The sequence below is a fragment of the Rhinolophus sinicus genome, chromosome 14 (assembly GCF_057876585.1).
Source record: "Rhinolophus sinicus isolate RSI-liver-muscle chromosome 14, RSI-T2T, whole genome shotgun sequence".
NCBI classification, from domain to species: domain Eukaryota; kingdom Metazoa; phylum Chordata; class Mammalia; order Chiroptera; family Rhinolophidae; genus Rhinolophus; species Rhinolophus sinicus.
In genome coordinates this window covers 2,125,809-2,143,774 of record NC_142514.1, presented here as the reverse complement: position 1 = coordinate 2,143,774, position 17,966 = coordinate 2,125,809, and the positions used below count along the sequence as shown (strand labels likewise).

Below are 17,966 nucleotides of genomic sequence, written 5' to 3'. Positions count from 1 at the left end.
GCCACGGTGAGAACTGTGGACGAAAAACATCCAGACTAAGAGACAGCTGCTAAGAGTTTATCTGAGTCAAACTGGCAATTGCTGGGAAGCAAAATCTCAACGGATACAGAAAATGATCCGCGAAATGGCAGTTTGCAGCTTATTTTATACATAGAATCAGAGGAGGAGGGTTACATGAAATCCACTGGTGGCAGATTAAGGGCGGTGGGAAAGAGCAAAGCAGGGAAATCTTTGGACTTGGATAAAAGTAAACTGGACAGACAGGTACTTCTTTCACATAGGCGGTACAGGATAGTTAATAGTTTACATACAGATGTTAATCAATGGACAAGAATAATAAAGAGGGATTCTGTAGTTTCCTGCTCTGGTCCGGAAAAAGGATTATGTCTTAGGTGCAAAAAGACAACAGACAGACTGTTGTGCAGGGGACCCTGCCCGCTGCGCCACTTGTTGTGCGGAGTGTCCGGCGGGGTCTCTGCTCCTGCTCCCTGCACAAGAACGCAGGACATGGTGAGGCCAAAAAGGAACACCCACGGAGCCATAGGTAGGGGAGTCATACTATTATATTCTCGCTGGCAGCACTATACTTTCACTGGAGGCTGGATCCACACTGTCCGCAACCAGCCATCCTAACTGCAATCTGCGCTTGCCAGCCACCATCTTCTTGCCAGCCCAGCCACCATCTTGCTAGCCCCCATTTGCTGCTAGCGTAGCCACAGCAGTTATATTAGTGGCCAATGGCTCACTGGTTACAGCTGAGGGTCAACTAGCCACAGCTGATGGCCATCCAATCACAGTTGATGGCCATTTACTACCTGAGCCAGCAGCTTTCTATGTGAGGCCGAGAGCCTGGAAACTGCTTTCTGGGGCTCTGTCCCCACACAGGCAAACTGAAAGGTACAGATTAACTTTATGAAGGAAGCTAAACATGTGACTTCCCGCCATGGCCCACTTAGTTATGAAATTTTTTATGCTCACACATCTTACGTGGTTATTTTCAGTCTCCTGAGCTTGTCAGGTTTAATATGTGGCCCCTTTTCCGTCCACAGAACGGAAGTACCCAACCCCACCCGTCTCCTTCCAAAGGGGTCACACCAGCAAGGCAGGGGCCCCAGGCAGGGGAGTCCTGACGATGGGGGATGGGGAGGGGGCCTCACAGGTGTGTGCAGCGGGGGAGGGAAGGTCCTGAATGCAGTGGAGAAGCCTAAACCTGGGGCCACCGAGGGCACCCTGCTCAGTGTGGGGTCTCCCCGGGAAGAAGGCATGTGGGGGGGGCTGGTGTGCTGATGCCCAGTGAATGGGGGGTGTTGATGTAGCCCAAGCCCCCGTTTGAGTCCTGGGGGAGGAAAAGGCGAGACCGTGGCCAATAACGGGGTTTAATTGTGAATCGGCAAAAGCGGCCCCCGGGGTGGCTTCCAAGCTGCTTGCTGGCCTCAGCCGGCTGGGCCTATTTAGAGGGGGCCAGCTTCTTGTATTTGCTCGGTGAGGACAGGAGCTCCGGCAGGGGGGGCACCTTGACACCCTTCTGTTTCAGCTGATTGTAGTAGTCGGTTCTCTCCGTGATGATCCTCTAGGAGAGGAAAGCAGCAGGGGCTGCTCAGGCCGGCACCACCTGCCCCGCTACTGCCCCGAAGTATTTCCAACCGGTGTGTGGGGGTCGGGGAGAACGCCTGGGTTGTAGCACGGCCACCTCCTGTGCTGAGAACCCCCCACCCCCGGCTGACAAGCCCCAATTCCACCTGTGCAGTCCGCTGAGACTCAGAGACCCCGAGGCCTGTGGTCTGTCCCTCAGGTCCCTCCTGTGCTTCCCAGGGAGGCGGTCCCATCACCTCCCTAAACCAACACTGGCCCCTTGCCATTGTGTGCCAGGCATTGGCAAAGAAAATGCCTTCTTCCAGGCTCCTGGGTGGTCCTGACTCCTCCCTTCCACTCTCTCCTTCCCTCCTTCCCATCTACCCTATCTCCTGCCCTCCCTCCTCCCTCTACCTCTCCCTCCCATCCCCCTTCCTCCCTCCCACTCTCTCCCCCTCCCATCCCACCACCCCTCACCCTTTCTCTTCCTTCTCGCCCCATCTTTCTCTCTCCCCTCCTCTCCCCTTCCCTTCTCTCCCTCTTCCCTTTGCCCAAACAGTAGCCAGGCCACAGAGACCTCTCCCCAGACCCCCTGCAGGAGTCCCCCCCAGCTCTGTTGCCCCCCCTGCAGGAGTACCATAGACCACTGCAGTTTACAGAGGAAAGAAACCAGGTCTCAGGGAAATGTGGTGCTGGAAGGCCATGGGCATCTGCTGGGGTCCAAGGGCTGTGACCTCAGAGGGGGTTTGGGGCCTGGGGCAGAAGCAGCCCCTAGTGACAAGTGCACAAGGACCACAGGCACTCTCCCAGAGCTCTGGCCCGAGACGCCATGTGGCTGGCACACTGTCTCCATTTCACGGGGAAGCCCTGGTCTCAGTGAAGCCAAGTTGGGACTACAGCTTCTCCACCAAAGGCCAAATGGGTGGTGACTCCACTGCTGGCCCTAAAACCTGCACTGTTTCTGCCACACCTCCCTGCCCCCTGAGTCCTCTGCTTGGGGTCTGTGAGGAGCTGGCATGGGCCCAGGCTGGGGACGGGGATGTGTGCCAGGGTTCTGGCTCAGCGGATGACGATTGTGCTGAGGTGCCTGGAAGCATGGTGAGGAGGCCGAGCTGGGCAGAGCCTGGGGACAGGCTCCTGTCACCGGAGACCCTCCAGGACCCCAGCAGCTTGGCCCCTCCCCAGTGCATGCCAGAGGGTCGAGTCTGCTGCTGGTGACTCAGTGCTGAGAGCAGCCTCGCCTTGCGGGCTCCACGACATCCCCACCCTGTCGGCAGATGGGGTCTCCTCTGCCTGAGCAGAGAGAAAGGGCAAGCCCAGGCTCACAGTAACAGTGACAACAGGCCAGGATAAGCATGACGTCCCCAGCATTCCATCCTGGCGTCTCCCTCCGCCCTCCATGCTGGGAGCTCTGGCCTGGAGTCTGGCCCAGGGACCGGGAGGCAGCTGAGTGCGGGTTATACCTGTAAGGCTTCCAGGACGTCATTGTCGGAGATCTCGATGGCTGAGGGCTTGATCCCGGACGTGCTGAAGGCGGCCTGGATGATCTTGTTTCTCAGCCTTTCAAGCTGCGAGCAAAGGGGAAATATCGCCACTCCTTTTCGCGGGAGGAAGGAAGGTGTCCGGAGCCCATTCAAGTTCTACAGAAGGCGGCCGAACCGTCCTCACTCCTCATGGCTTTAGGGACTAGCAACTGAGGGTGGAGAGGTCAACAAGCTCTGCCTGTGAGCTAGAAGGTTCCAGATAAAACCCAGACCCAGGGTGGCCTAACACCAAAGACTTTCTATCTCTTTGTACCAATTTTTTTTAAATTGAAGAAGTAAAAGCTGCACGTGGTAAACAAAACAAAACAAAAACAGCATCAAAGCTCTGAAAGACCCCCAGGTATCCTCCCTTCCCTGAAGGAGCTTCAGGCACAGTATCCTCCTGACTCCAGGGGAGACGCCCCCTGGCCCAGGGGGAAGTCCTGTGTGCTCGGGCAGCTCTCACTTGGGGCATTTAACCAAACATTTGGTGGTCCCCACTACTGTACTCAAGGTGGGTGAGGGTCCTGGGCTCCTGGGGTGCCTGCTACAGGGTGGTCTTCAGGGGACAGGGCCGGGCCTCAGGAGGCGGGGCCGGGCCTCAGGGGGCGGGGCCTGGCCTCAGGGGGCGGGGCCGGGCCTCAGGGGGCGGGGCGGGGCCGGGCATACCCTGGACTGGGTGCTCTCCAGGGCCACACGGGCCTGCTGCTCAGAGTACTGGACCAGCTCCATCTTGCCCTGCATCTCCCCCTCCAGCTGCTTCTGTCCCTGCAGGTGCTTCTCACTCTGGGTTAGCTGGGCTTGCAGGTAGTTGACCTTGGCCTTGGACTCCGAGATGGTGTGTTTCTGCTTGGTGAGTTCCTGCTCCAGCTCCCACACTTGCTGGGGAAGAACCCGGGAGGACAGAGGAGTAGGTCCACCTGGCCCAAACCGTGACACCTGTCCCCACCCCTTCTGTCCCAAAGACAGCCCGCTCTGAGTCCCTCCAGTCAAATCTGGACCCAGCCATGGCTCGCTCGGAGCCTGTGTGTGTCGGCCCTCCTGAGTTTGTCGAATGGGGCACGGCCGAAGGTCAGTGGGCCCCACCTCAACTGTGAGAGGGGTGCCAGCTAACTCCCTGTCGCTGTGTCAGGCTGACCGCTCGCCCTCCCCCACCGCGGTCACCTGTCGGAGGACAGTGTTGTCCTTCTCGATGAGCCCCATCATGTCTGGCTGCTTCTTATCTTCTCGGAGACTCGAGAACTGGAAGGTGGACGAGCAGCTGGCTCAGGGGACTCCAGGGCGAGGCCACAGCGGCAACACCCGGGTCTAACTCCTCCCTCCCTGACCTTCAGTGAGATGAAAGCAGCGGGATGTCTGATGAGGGTGGGAGAAGAGGAGAAAGAGGACCAAAAACACGGGCTGGCATGAAAGCGGACCCAAGAATGTAGGATCCTGAGACGGCAGCAGGGAGAGCTGAAAACAAGCCCAAGTCACACTTTTCAGAATCCCTGGCGGACTCAGGAATTGGTGGTGCCGGGTCTTGTGGACGTGGAGGTGAAACAGGAGGCGTGATGGGATGAAGATTCGGAAACACAGCCACACACTGGGTCCTGACCTTAAATTGTCCGGTGCCTGCCCCCTCTCCACCTGGCAGGAGACTCATGTCAGGGGGTCTCTGCCTGGAAGATGCCAGGCAGAGTTGAGGGTGGAGACCCCAGACTCCAGGTGTGGGGTGTGGGTGATGACGGTGGAGGCTGCAGCCTTCTTCCCCACTGGGTGAAGACTTCACATCCCAAGCAAGAAATGCTTCCAGTTTCTCAGATCCCGGGGGAATGACCTGAAAATACTACCTTTGAACTCTCGATTGAAATGCCCACGCACACCCCTGTGCCGTGAAGCACAAAATTGCCACCACGTGCTCTGACATTGGAGCCAAGTTCTCGCATGAATGACAGAGACCAAAACAAAGTTACAAAAGGAATTTGCAGGAAATAGAAATGGTGCAAGAAGGTAAAAGCCACGATGATCCTGAAGGTGCTCATCAAGGTGAGAGAAGACGCTGCAACTGAGAAACGGAAAAAAGGAAAAAGGAGCATTCAGAGAACAAAAGATACACGTCAGACATTGTAAACATTGTAACAAAATCAAAACTCAGGAGGAGGGCTGTGGATGAAGTTAAGGGAACCTCCTAAAAGTAGAAGGAAAAAACACGGGGGTGAAAAGTAGCAGGGAAGGGACAGGAAAGAGAGAATAGAACCAAAACTGGAGACCTGCTGGGCCAGTGGAGAGTTCAGAGGAGAGGGGAGGAAATAAAAAACACTGTACACAAGAAAAATTCCAGAATGAACGGACACGAGCTTCCAGCTGGCCACTGAGTGCCCCGGACAATGAAAATAGACCCTCAACAAGGCGCAACTTTGTGAATCTCCAGAACAAAGGCAGGATCTTGCACCTTTCCAGAGAGGAAGCCACCACTATCCAGAACCTTGCTGTGTAAAAGCACAAGAATCAGGATGACTTTGGGTTCACACCAGCGACCCTAGAAGCGAGGAGACCTGAACAAAATGTCTTCACACTGCCGAGGGCACGTGCTTTCCAAGCTGGAATTCTGTATCCAACTGAACTGTATTGATGTGTAGAATAAAGACATTTGCAGATATATGGCGTCCTCCCAAATTTACCCCCACTCATCTTTTCTCAAAAAAACTACTGGAGGATGTGCTCCAGAGCAAATAAGCAAGTAGATCAAGAAAGAGAAAGATGTGGGATGCAGCAGCATTAAAACATGGTTTATGCATCTTCATACTGTTTCACAGACTTGTGTTTCAGTTACGTGCGTGTGCTACCAATAACTGTCGTCATGGTGTCAAGTGTCAGCTCACTGCCATTGTGATGGAGTGGGATTGGGAAGGACTGAGGGAAGCATTAAGGAATGCTAAGACGAGGAAAATCTAGTCTGGACATTGGATGCATACTATCTAGAGACTTGGAGGGTGATTTCTAAAGACTCAGCTAGAAGAGTTGGAAGTAGTCACCTCGGGGTGGGGGCAAATGAGAGGAAGAAGGGTGGGACGCTCCCGTTCTGTGTATCACACGCCTGTGGCGCTCTTTGGTTCTCTCAGCTATGTGGGTGGAAAACTTCTATAAAATAAAAACTGAAAATGCTTAACAAGGAGTGAACTCAGCAGGGTGGCAACCTCTCTAAGCGTGGGTGGGCGTCTCATCCCTGGGACTTGGGCCAGGAGATGCCTGAGAATTGACCAGGAACCAAGAGGCCCAGGAGACAGGGATGACCTCTGGGGCCGGAGGGCAGCACAGGGCGTGGGGGCGAGACCCTGGAAAAGTCACTTCAGCTCCCTAAGTTCAGCGTCTCCATCAGCGGGATGGGAGAGCTGGCACCCACCCCAGAGCTGCTGGGAGGGCGAGTGAAGCCACGTGGGTGCCCGGCGTGATTAAGGACTTTGCCACCTTGTCAGCACCTTGTCGGACATGGCCTGCAACTGCCGGTTCCGTTCTCGAAGCTCCTTCTGCAGCAGCTCGTTTTCCACGTTCATCTTTTGCAGCTGGGATTCTTGGAAATCTATCTGTCGTTGTAAAGACGTGATGGCTCCTGAGCGAGCAGCGGGAAGGGAGAGAGATGAGAACTAGTGGGACGATGAAGACGGGGAGGGGTGAGCAGGCTGGGGTCACGGTGCCCCCCTGGCCTCCCATCCCAGCTGCCCAGCACAGGCGGTGGGGCCTGGGCGCCCAGCTGCTGAGCCCGGGCCGCTGGTCCTTCGTCTGCGTCCTCCCACAGCCTACCTGCTGCAAGGGAGTGCTCCGTCCTGGTGGTTTCCAGCTCGAACTGGACTTCCTGGATCAGCTGCCCGTACTCCTCCAGCTGGGCCATCAGCTCCTCCTCAAACCACTCGTCCAGGGAGCAGGTGCTTCTCCTGCCGCCACGCTGGTACCCCTCAGCCTCCTGTTCCATTTCCTCCTCCAATTCCGTTTCCTCCTCCAGCTCCACGGCCCCCACCTCCTGCACAGACCCCTTCCTGCCCCCACTGCCCTGGGCTCCCTCTTCCGACTCGGGCTCCCATTCCAGGCCCTCCTCCTCTTCAAAGTCTGCTTCCAGGTCCCTGCCTCTGTCCACCATCGCATACTCCTCCTGCATCTGAGAGAGGGACGGGCTTCTGGGCGGCGCCTGGGGCAGCCCAGGGCAGCGCAGGGGCAGGGAGCACCCTGGGCACTGCGCCACCACCCCAGCCCGGGCATCCAGCCTCAGTCTCTGGGACTGCAAGTGCCCAGCACCCCTGGGGGGGAAGCGCTGGAGCTGCTTTTCAGGGAGCTGCCCACCCCCCTCACCTGTTCCCCTCCAGGGTGATGGCGGCCTGTGCCGGGCAGAGGGCCAGCAGGGGCGGGCTGCAGGTGGGACCCCGTGGCACTCGCTCAGCAGCCCGGCCCGCATACCTGCCTCCAGCGCTGCAGCTCCTCGTTATCCTTGCAGAAGGCTTTCAGGAGGCTCAGTTTCACAAACGGCTTGGACGCCGACTCCAGGGGCCGCTCCTACAAGACGCCAGTGGGAGCCTCGGGGCCTCACACGGTTCCCTCAGCTCCCTGGAAGGGGGACAGCAGCCTCTCCACATCAGGAGGAGGGGGTTGATGACCCCCAGGTGGCAGTCCTGGGGGCAGTGGCCGTGCAGTAATGGGCACCGTCACTAGGAGAGCCTGGGGCCAGCCTCAGAGGTGCCCACCTGGCACATTACTGCCCTGTGCTCTGCCCACTCGCTGCTATCTCACGGCCCTGGGGAGGCTGGCCAATGCTTCCAGGCCTCCCCAGACTCCTGCTGCCCCCGGCCCATATCGGCGTCTGGGTGGTTTTCTTTGGAGGCAGCCAGGGAATTCGGCGATGGTCTGAAGCCCCCACCCCCACTCATGTGTGCCCTCAGCACAACGTCAGGCTATAGCCTCAGGTATGAAAGAAAAGATCTCAGAAAGACTGGGCGACTGCTCACTAGGGCCATGCAGAGCTGCCCCTGGGCCCCACCCTTGTCCAGTCCTCCACCCAAACCTGGGGAGAGACATGGTCCCCAAGCCCATTTCACAGGCAAGGACACTGAGGTCCTGCAGTCAGAACAGGTCAGGCTAACCCAAGTCGCCACCACCTCAGGGTAACAGCCAGGAGTCTGGGGACTCTGCCTGCAGGGGCCTTGCATCCTCCAAGACATCAGAGGAGCTGGCCCTCCTGTTACAGGGAAGGAATCTGACTCTAGAGAGGGCCACGGCCTGCCCTGGGGTCCCCAGGAGGTTTGGGCACTTTGGAAGTAGAGCCCCCAGCTCACCTTCATGCCTGGGCACACAAGTGTCTCTTGACCTTTGTTTCTGAGCAGGTATTTCAGCTGCTTCTTCAGGACCTCCCTCTCCTCCTGGAGCGCCAAGATCTCCTCATCTTTCTTCTGCACCTGGTCCTCCAGCGTGGAGAGGCGCTGGATCTCCTCCCCCAGCACGGACAGGGAACGATCCTGGGCAGAAAGCGGGGGCAGCCCCATGTGCCATACAGGCACAGACGCTTCCCACCCTCCACCCCAGCCACCTGCAGGACAGCAGCTCCAGGCCCAGGAAGAGCAAGCTTGCTGTCCTGGGACCCCGAAATCCCAAGCCCCAGATGTATGTTTTTTTGCTGCAGCCACACCTTAACGGCAGATCTGAAATCCTCGCCCCAGGAGATTTCTGGCAGTCTTCCCTTCAGCCTGGCTCCTGGCCAGCCCCCAGTAATGACTGAGGACACCAGTCTTCTGTATGGCCCCACACCTAACCAGCGACTGTTTCCCAGAGCCACTGCCAGGTGCCCTCGGCTCCTCAAACTTCCATTTTCTAAATCTCAACACCCTCCATTCTTCAAACTGGGAGACACAAGACGATGGTTGTTTTCAGACAAACAGAAACTGAAAGAATTTGTCCTCAGCTGATCTGAACTTAGATAAATATACAGGGAATACTTAAGGCAGGAGGGAGATGGTCCCAGACAGAGTTCTGGAAGGAAAGGTAAATAGAAAGTTCTCCAAAAATTTGGAAATTTAGCAATAGGCTTCCACATAACTCACAAGTCAAAGAAGAAATCACAATGGAAGTTAGAAAATATTGTAAACTGAACAATAATGAACACTTGGACGTATCAATACTTGTGGGTGCAGCTAAAGCTGTGCTTAAGGAAAATTTATAGCCTTCAAATTTATGTACTAGGGGATACAATGGAAAAGCAATGATCTAAGTACCCAGCTCTCGAATTCAAAGAACTGCAAATTAAACTTAAAGCATGTAGAAGGAAGGGCATAACACAGAATAAGTGCAAAAATGAATGCTACAGAGAGGGAGAAGAGAGAAGGCTAGAGCAAACATGGCAGCATGTTAATATTTGGGGAACCCAAAGGGTAGGTGGGGATTATTTGTACTATTAGGATAAAAGGGGAAAATAATCACGCACAAATCATATGTTTTGTTTTTGCTGACTGGCCATGGTGACTCAGAACATGTGTCCCACACATGTGTCCCAAACCAGACAGTGATTACTGGAGGAGGTGCTCGCAAGGGGCTGCTGAGTACACAGCACACGTGTGTTGTTGCCATCTTGCCTCCAGAGATGTACTCGCCTGCAACAGTTCAGATGACAGCAGAGATGAGAGAAAGAGAACCCTAAGTATACCGTTCAAGCTGCTGGAGGCAGCCATGCCTGCAGCCCCTCCCCATGCCAGTTCACATACATGAGCAGACAATTCCATTCCTCCTATTTAAGTTAGTAACCGCACTGCAAAGGACATCCTTTTACATTTATCTCTATCAAGTTATATCATCAGGCTAATTCCCCAAAGTGGAATTGCTTGGTCAGAAGGTATCAACACTTTTTCAACTGTGAAATCTATCATAAAATGTAGAGGTCGAGTTTCGGGAATAAATGTAATGTGAGTTCTCAGGAACCCACACTTTCCAGCCTTGTCAGTCCCCATTCTGAGTAACCACCCAGCCTCTGGCATTACTCATTTCCATAACTGTCACTAAAACTTCATCAGCTTAAAAAAACAAAACAGAAGCTGATTCTAAGAAAAGACTATTAACATTGATAAACCTCTAGCAAGACTGACGGGGAGAAAAAGAGAAGACACGAGTTAGCAGTGTCAGGGATGCAAAAGAGGCCACCTCCTGCAGAATCTCCTGCAGGTCTTGGGAGGACAGTCAGAGACTATTTCGCACAGGGTTAGGCGAATAATTTGAAAATTTACATGAAATGGACACATTCCTAGAAAAACACAGCTTACCAAAACTGAAGCAAGAGGAAAAAGGAAATCTGAATATCTTAAAAGGAATTGAATTTGTTACTTAAAAAACCAACCATGTAAGACCTCTCCAGGCATAGATGGCTTCAGTGATGAATTCTTCAGAATTTAACAAAGAAATAACACCAATCTTCACGCAAACTCTTTTCAGAGAATAGAAAAAAGGGAAATGCATCCTATTTTCTTTTTGGTTATGAGGCCAGAATACGTCTGACACTAAAATCAGGAGCAAGGGAAGTACCAGACAGGTAAACTGTGGGTCAGTTTTCCTCATCAACATCGATGAAATAAATACTGACTCATAGGTAGGTGTTTGTATATCATGCTGATTATTACTTTTTTTTTTTTTAAGGAGGGCGCAGCTCACGGTGTCCCATGCGGGGATCGAACTGGCAACCTTGGTGTTGAGCTAACCAGCCACTCCTGATTATTACTAGTTTTAAGGACACATTCTCCCAAGGGGAATGACTATGTCCAAAGATGTACAGACGGGGAAGGTCACTACTAAGTTGGCAAGCTGCACACCAGTGGGTGAGGTCCACTGCCGTTCAAAGTGCCAGCCTGTGGATGGGAATGAACAGGGGCCAGAAGGTTTGTAAAGTGTCTGATTCACAGATGCCAAAGGAGGGGCTTGGAGGTCCAATGAGACCATGTCTGGGGACCTGCTGGCACTGCTAACCAGACTCTAGAAAGACAGCCTCCGGTGTAGAGAGGGTACCCTCTCCACCAGGACGCAGAGCTGGGGCGTGAGGGCCAGAATCTGTGCCCGGGGCCCGTGCCCAGTGGTACCTTCTCGTGGATGACCAACATGTACCAAGGTATCCGCTTTCTCAGGTGGCTGTGTGCCAGGACTGGGCTGCTGGGGACCAGGCTCAAGGCCTGGGACTCGCTCCTGTCCCGCAAGTAGTTGAACTCGCAGGCGCTCTTACTCAAGGAAGGGAGGTGCCCTGTCAGGAAGCAGGGGGAGTCAGGCTCTTCCCAGGTCGAGTGGCCCTGGCATCTTCCACGATAACGTCCACCTTTCAAGACCCCCTCAGAAACCCTTCACGGCCCAGCTAGGCTCCTCCACGCCCCCAAGTCCTTCCCCTGACACCCAGCCCAGTGTGTGTGCTGGAGAGAGGGAGGGAATCCTCACAGCAGCCTGTAATATTCCCAGGGCCTGGGAGTCAGGACGATGGGGTCCTCCTGATGCTGTCCCGTGCACAGGTGGCCCCGGACACTTGCGAGGGGTTTCCTCGCATTCAGGCAAAGGGGACCCCCAGCTGTGGATTTCCTCACGGATAAATAAAAAAGTGTATTTGTCTGTAGGAACAGTGCACATTGGTGTCTCTAGTCAAGGAGGGATGTGTCCCAGGGGCCCCTGTGTAGGGGACATGGGGCCAGGCAGGCGCTCAGGGTCGAGCATTCCACAGCAGAGACAGGTAGCCCTAGGGGGTGCAGGTAGAGGCCTTCAGGGCTTGGGTGCCAAGGTGAGGACCCAGTGCCCAGCAAGTCCTGCCCTTACCGTCCACCTGCGTGTCCGAGCCCTGCTGGTTGCAAAGGGAGTTCTCGGTCATCTTCCTGGCCTCAGAGCATATGCATAGCTCCTCAGGCAAAGAGACTGTCGTGGCTGAACCTGCAGGATGTTAAAAATGCCAGCCTATGACCCCAAGACCTCTGGGGCAGGCGTTTTTATTTCATTTCTTTTTAAACATGGGGTAGCATTAGGGTGACTTTTCTCAGTGGATGCATGGGACTGAATCCTGGGGCTCAATCGAAACTTGTTATGACTCCTACCCATCACAGGCGGGTCCACCTGAAACAGACCAGGTGCAAACTTACCTAAGTGGATGCCTCACGGAGTGACCGGTGACCCATATTCCCGTCTATAGTCTATAAAAACAGCACCTCCCCAAAGTGTGGCAGAAGTGCCTCCCCCCAGGGGGCCGACCCCATAACCAGGAATGTGTGGACCCTCAGCTCTTCCCAGAGACCTGCCCACAGCCATGGTTCTGGAGCACCGGCCACTCTCCACAGCCTGGCGCTGAGATGGGACAGCCCAGAGCACCAACCGGTAGGTGGGGTCCTGGCTAAGATCCACACACGAACAGAACCTCAGTTGCTGGCGGCAGATCGTAAGCACCCTCATACCGTTGCTCAGGAGAGCACCGCGCGGTGGGAGGCAAATGGGACCAGCCCGGGTCTGGGGTGACCCCTGGTGACCGCTGAGCGCCTTAGCTGCCCTCTCTGAGCCTCATGTTTGTTTGAAGGTTGCTAAAGTTCCTTACAGGGGTTGCTTCCTCATGAGTTATCTTTGGCCTTATGGACCTCTTGCCTGAAGCTTCCAGAATCTTCAAATTTTCCCCTCTCCTCTGCCCCACAACCCTACTGAATCTCTGCTGAATGAGACAGAAAAGCAAGAGGCTGGGAGACAAATACCCACAGGAATAGTGAAAGGGAGCAGGGGGGCCTTTCCTTCTCTCCTTTCCTCCACCAACCCTTGCCCGCCCCCCCACACACACACACCCAGCTCCACACACAGCTCTCCACCCCTCCAGGCTCACGTGCCAGGGAGGTCCCCACTGGCTTTCCCGAGGGGGCGGTGTTGGTGGCTCTCACCGTAATGCGACATGGACGTGGACCGGCTGCAGAACTGGGGGCAGCCAGGACGCCTGAGAAACGCTTTCCGCAGCATCTCCATTTCCAGCGCGAAACTCCTGTCCTCCAGGCTGGCATCCTGCTTGAGGTCGCTCTGGTGGGGTGGGATAAAGAAGACAGTCACGGAGAGAATGGGCCCGATGGCGAGGACATCATCGTTCTGTCCCCTGACCCCGCACACGGTGAGCTTGCGGACAGCCATGTAGCTGGCGGAGCCCAGATGACACATCCATGTAGGATGCCCTGGGGCTGGGATGGGGGCCCTCAGACTCCCTCAGCAGACGCCTCATCTTTTCCGCCTGAGCCTTCCCTTCCTAATTTCTCTTCTCCCCCCTGTGGTCCTTGTCAAGCTGCCCCTAAGGCAGGCTCAGGGCCGGGGCGCCCCCTCTCTTCCAGGCTCTGGGTCCTCTCCGCTGTCTGCACTCCCAGAACCAACCTGTCTGATGTATCACCACACTTGTTCGGAGAGCAATCGGGCTGACCCCCCCTTCTCTCCCCCCTCCCCCCAGGCCTTCCAAGCAGGAGACTCAGCCGCACCCGCCTCCTGTAGTACAGGTTGACGGCCTCCGCCGGACTGTCGAGGGAGCACTGTTTTCCACAGAGTTTCAGCTCCTGGGCTCGGCAGTCCCGGTTGGCCACCCTCCGGAGGGCCATCAGCCCCTTGTCCATTAAGCTGGGAAGCAGATTCGGCTTCTGTGGCCTCCTGGCCCCGAGAGGCAACATCAGGAGAGGGCGACAAAGGACCAAGGTTTGCCACCCGAGTGATGCCTAGACAGACACTCCTGTGGGCCTTTGGTCTGGAGCAGGCTGTGTAGGGAAAGGCGGCCCCACCATGGACCTAATGCCTGGCACAGGCCTGGAGAAGACCAGCTTCCTACCGGATCCCAGGAGCAGTGCAGGGCGTCACAGACGTCTCCATGGAAACGCAGCAGGTCATTGGTCTTTATTTTCTACCAGGCAGGGGCCCCAGAGGCTGGAGAAGTGGCCTGAGGCACCAGCAGACATTCTCTTGTTTTCCTTTTTCCCATCACCAGTATTTTGCCTTTTGAAAATCCGACACTAGGTCAGTGGCTCTGACATGAAAATTAGATGTCCTTGGTTAATATCCACAATGCGGAAGCATTTCTTAACGCCTGAGACTGTAATTCTTGTTTAAAAAATAGAACTGGGGGGCCGGCCCGGTGGCTCAGGTGGTTAGAGCTCCGTGCTCCTAACTCCGAAGGCTGCCGGTTCAATTCCCACATGGACCAGTGGGCGCTCAACTACAAGGCTGCCAGTTTGATTCCTCGGCTCCCACAAGGGATGGGTGGGCATTGCCCCCTGCAACTAAGATTGAACACGGCACCTTGAGCTGAGCTGCAGCTGAGCTCTCAGATGGCTCAGTTGTTGGTTGGAGCGCATCCTCGCAACCACAAGGTTGCCAGTTCCACTCCAGTAAGAGATGGTGTGCTGTGCCCCCTGCAACTAGAAATGGCAACTGGACCTGGAGCTGAGCTGCACCCTCCACAACTAAGCCTGAAAGGACAACAACTTGAAGCTGAACGGCACCTTCCACAACTAAGATTGAAAGGACAACAACTTGACTTGGAAAAAAGGCCTGGAAGTACACTGTTCCCCAATTAAAAAAAAAAAAAAGTCCTGTTAAAAAAAAAAATAGGACTGGGATGGAGATGGGAAAGACCTCTTCTGGGGAAAGGCTCACTGGGATTTTGTTAAGCCTCCCATCCCAGGTTCCTGGACACACAGGCATCGGAATTGCTGAGGACTTCAGGACGGGCGTCCCTGCATCCAGGCTGCCTCCTGAGGATGTTTCTGTACGGCCATTTCATGTTCCTCAAGCTGCAAGTCAGGCTGTGAAAATGTGACGATCAGTGAAAGGAACCAAGCAGAAAAGGCCCCGTCAGGGGGGATTGCATTTCAATGCAATGTCCTTAGCAGGCAAATCCAGACAGGACACACATTGGTGGTGGGTGCTTAGGGTTGGGGGACGGAGGAGGGAGCGACTGCTGATGGGTGTGGGGTCTCCTTTTGGGGGATGGAATGCTCTAGAACTGGACAGTAGTGACGATGGCACCTCTGTGAACGGGTCAGAGGCCATGATGGTGCCCTTTACAGTGGTGGTTTTTATCTCCATTAAAAGAAAATGGTAGTTGGAGCCGCTATTCTTCCCGCCCGTCCTTCAGGTGGATGGAAAATGCCAGACCCTGAAGGCACACAGTGGAGCTGGGTTCTTAAGTGACCTCGATTTCTTTCAAGGGAACCAATGTGCTGCCCCAGCGTCCACCTGTGGGTCCTCCAAGTTCATTCTGCTTGTTGTTCCCTTCGACAAGCCATGAGCTGGTCTGGGATGTGCTCCAGACCCGATTCCCAGCCTCGGAGCACCTAAACACGTGCCTGGCACATCCCAGGTGCTTGAAAAGTATTGGGTCAGATGAGTGAAATAGTATTTCTGAGTTATGAGACTTCCTGATGACAAGTGCAGTAAAAGCTGAGGACGTTCCGGCTTATTTTCAAACTTTAATTCGGTAAATACTTACGGCTGGTGAAACGCCAGCCTTGTTTTTGGTTCTGGGGACAGTGGGGGTGAAAGACAACAAGACAGTCTCTGTCTCATGGAGTTTACACCCTAGTCTGACGTTTGGTCTTCACCTTTATTTTTATCAACTATGTAGATGTCAGAAACGTCCAAACCTGTAGAGAATTTTTAGAAGAGTTTGTTTGACGTAAACTGGCAATATGTGCTGGGGAGCAAAGTCTCATGCTGCGGAGTGTGACTGTTAGGCGGTTCCCTTTATGCTTTTGGAATTACAGAGGGAATGCAAGGAAGATTACGAGGAAGTGGGAGAAAGCAAGTCGGGACTGGATTATAGGATATTTAGGGTTATTTGCTCTTTCAGAGCGATTATGTTTTAGAAGGAGGGGTCTGAAAGGGGGCATTTCAAAGGCGTGTTAATCTAGAGGCACAGAAACAATGAACAGGGAGGCAAAGTTAAGCCATTGAGTAAAAAAGTTACTACATGCCTGGGGCGTGGCTACCCACCCTGACCGCCCCAGTTAGGAATTTAGGGTCAGACCACCCTGTGAGGTTACTTAGCATACAGGCCCTTTTCTGTCCACAGCTGTGACCCAAGCAGTCATCCTGCGTTCTCACCTCACATTTCCCAGCTGTTGGGAAGGCTCCTTGAGACAGAGTCACTGGGTTATGGGAGAGCTCTTTCCGTGGGGAGGGGCTCCATTTTTCCATCTTTAAAGCAATGTCCGGAGATTCAGACCGTGAGGTGACCTTGAGAATGAAAACCATTTGGCCAAGAAATATCGAGAAGAGAGACAGAGGCCTGGCTCCCAGCCCTCAAATGCCTCTCAGGACGTCTTCAATGACACAGAAGCAAAATCCTAATTATACAAGCTTTCAGTTGGGTGGCATCTTTCCTGGCTGGCTGAAGGAAATTCATGATACGATTCTTTTGAAGACAATATTGTTAAAAAAAAATAATAAATTTACTAGCCCAAAATGCTGTCAGATTATTATTATTTTTTTAATTAATTGGGGTGACAATTGTTAGTAAAGTTACATAGATTTCAGGTGTACAATTCTGTATTACATCATCTATAAATTACATTTACATTGTGTGTTCACCACCCAGAGTCAGTTCTCCTTCCATCACCATATATTTGATCCCCTTTACCCTCATCTATCGCCCCCCTCCCCCCTTACCCTCTAATAACCACTAAACTATTGTCCGTGTCTATGTGCCAGATTAATTTTGCCACCAAATATGAAATTACTAAACAAGTTTATTATATATTTGAACTTTTTACATATTTGGATAACAAGTGGCCCTGTTTTACTGGCCTCAAATACTGAGAAATAATTCCCATCTTCTTGATTTACCTTTTGGCAAAATGACTTTGTATCTTTCACATGTAATTTCTAATTGTTTTCAGACATGGACCACAAGAACTTTTCTCAACTCACCTGAGATCCAACATGTTTGAAAATCACATCTTTTCCTTCCTTTGGTTTTTACACTGATCTTTTAAATTCAGTTTAACCAGATCCTTATATATTAAAACACTTAAGTAGATTTCTGATTTAATTAACAGAAGCCCAAAGTGACAGTACAAAGGAGAAGGCAATAAATAGAAAACTCGCCTTGGGGTAGACATGCCGTTATGTAAACAAAACAAGGTTTCTGGTGTTGTTGTCACTTTACAAGAAAAGGGCTCGATTTTCCCCAAATATGGAGGATATATTTCAAGTTGGGGTAAATACAGGCTGGGTAGCACCAGAAAATGTACCCTGAAGTCAGGGCGTCTTGGGGGTGAGGGTAGCTGCCCCTATCTCCTGCTACAGTCCCATTTTCCTGGGGGGGGGGCGTGTTGCTGGGCTAGTGTGAAATAAGGGCAGTCACACCTGTGGCTGGTGTGTAACAGGCACACCTGCGTCTTGTTGCCAGCACCCAGGCCAGAGGCCGGCTTGAGCTCAGCACCACACACCTTGCGGAGTGTCCGGTGTCCGTGGACTCAAGGAAAAGAGCAGGCTCGTGGTTCAGGGATCTTGTTAATAAAACTCGGGTGGAATTTCAGATGGCGAAAAAGCCAATGATTTTGGTTATTTAAAACTATTTCATTTAATTATTTTTTTAAAGATTTTATTGGGGAAGGGGGACAGGACTTTATTGGGGAACAATGTGTACTTCCAGGACTTTTTTCCAAGTCAAGTTGTCCTTTCAATCTTAGTTGTGGAGGGTGCTATTCAGCTTCAAGTTGTTGTCCTTTCAGTCTTAGTTGTGGAGGGTGCAGCTCAGCTCCAGTTGCCATTGCTAGTTGCAGGGGGCACAGCCCACCATCACTTGCGAGAGTCGAACCGGCAACCTTGTGGTTGAGAGGACGCGCTCCAACCAACTGAGCCATCTGGAAGCTCAGCAGCTCAGCTCAAAGT

The 17,966-nt window shown here is 53.4% G+C and overlaps 1 protein-coding gene across 1 annotated transcript; it reads right to left on the bottom strand.

The window, feature by feature from the left end:
- Positions 1-345: 345 nt before the first annotated feature.
- CCDC27 (coiled-coil domain containing 27) lies at positions 346-17,014 on the bottom strand. The gene is made up of 14 exons (XM_088791122.1): positions 17,001-17,014; positions 13,536-13,727; positions 12,931-13,230; positions 11,892-11,947; positions 11,177-11,334; positions 9,703-9,706; positions 8,072-8,736; positions 7,657-7,738; positions 6,879-7,538; positions 6,557-6,687; positions 4,260-4,337; positions 3,765-3,977; positions 3,036-3,140; positions 346-1,570 (listed from the first exon to the last, which is right to left on the bottom strand). Exons 1-14 carry the CDS (start codon positions 17,012-17,014, stop codon positions 1,448-1,450), a joined length of 2,781 nt encoding a protein of 926 aa, XP_088647248.1. The 3' UTR covers positions 346-1,447.
- Positions 17,015-17,966: the final 952 nt, after the last annotated feature.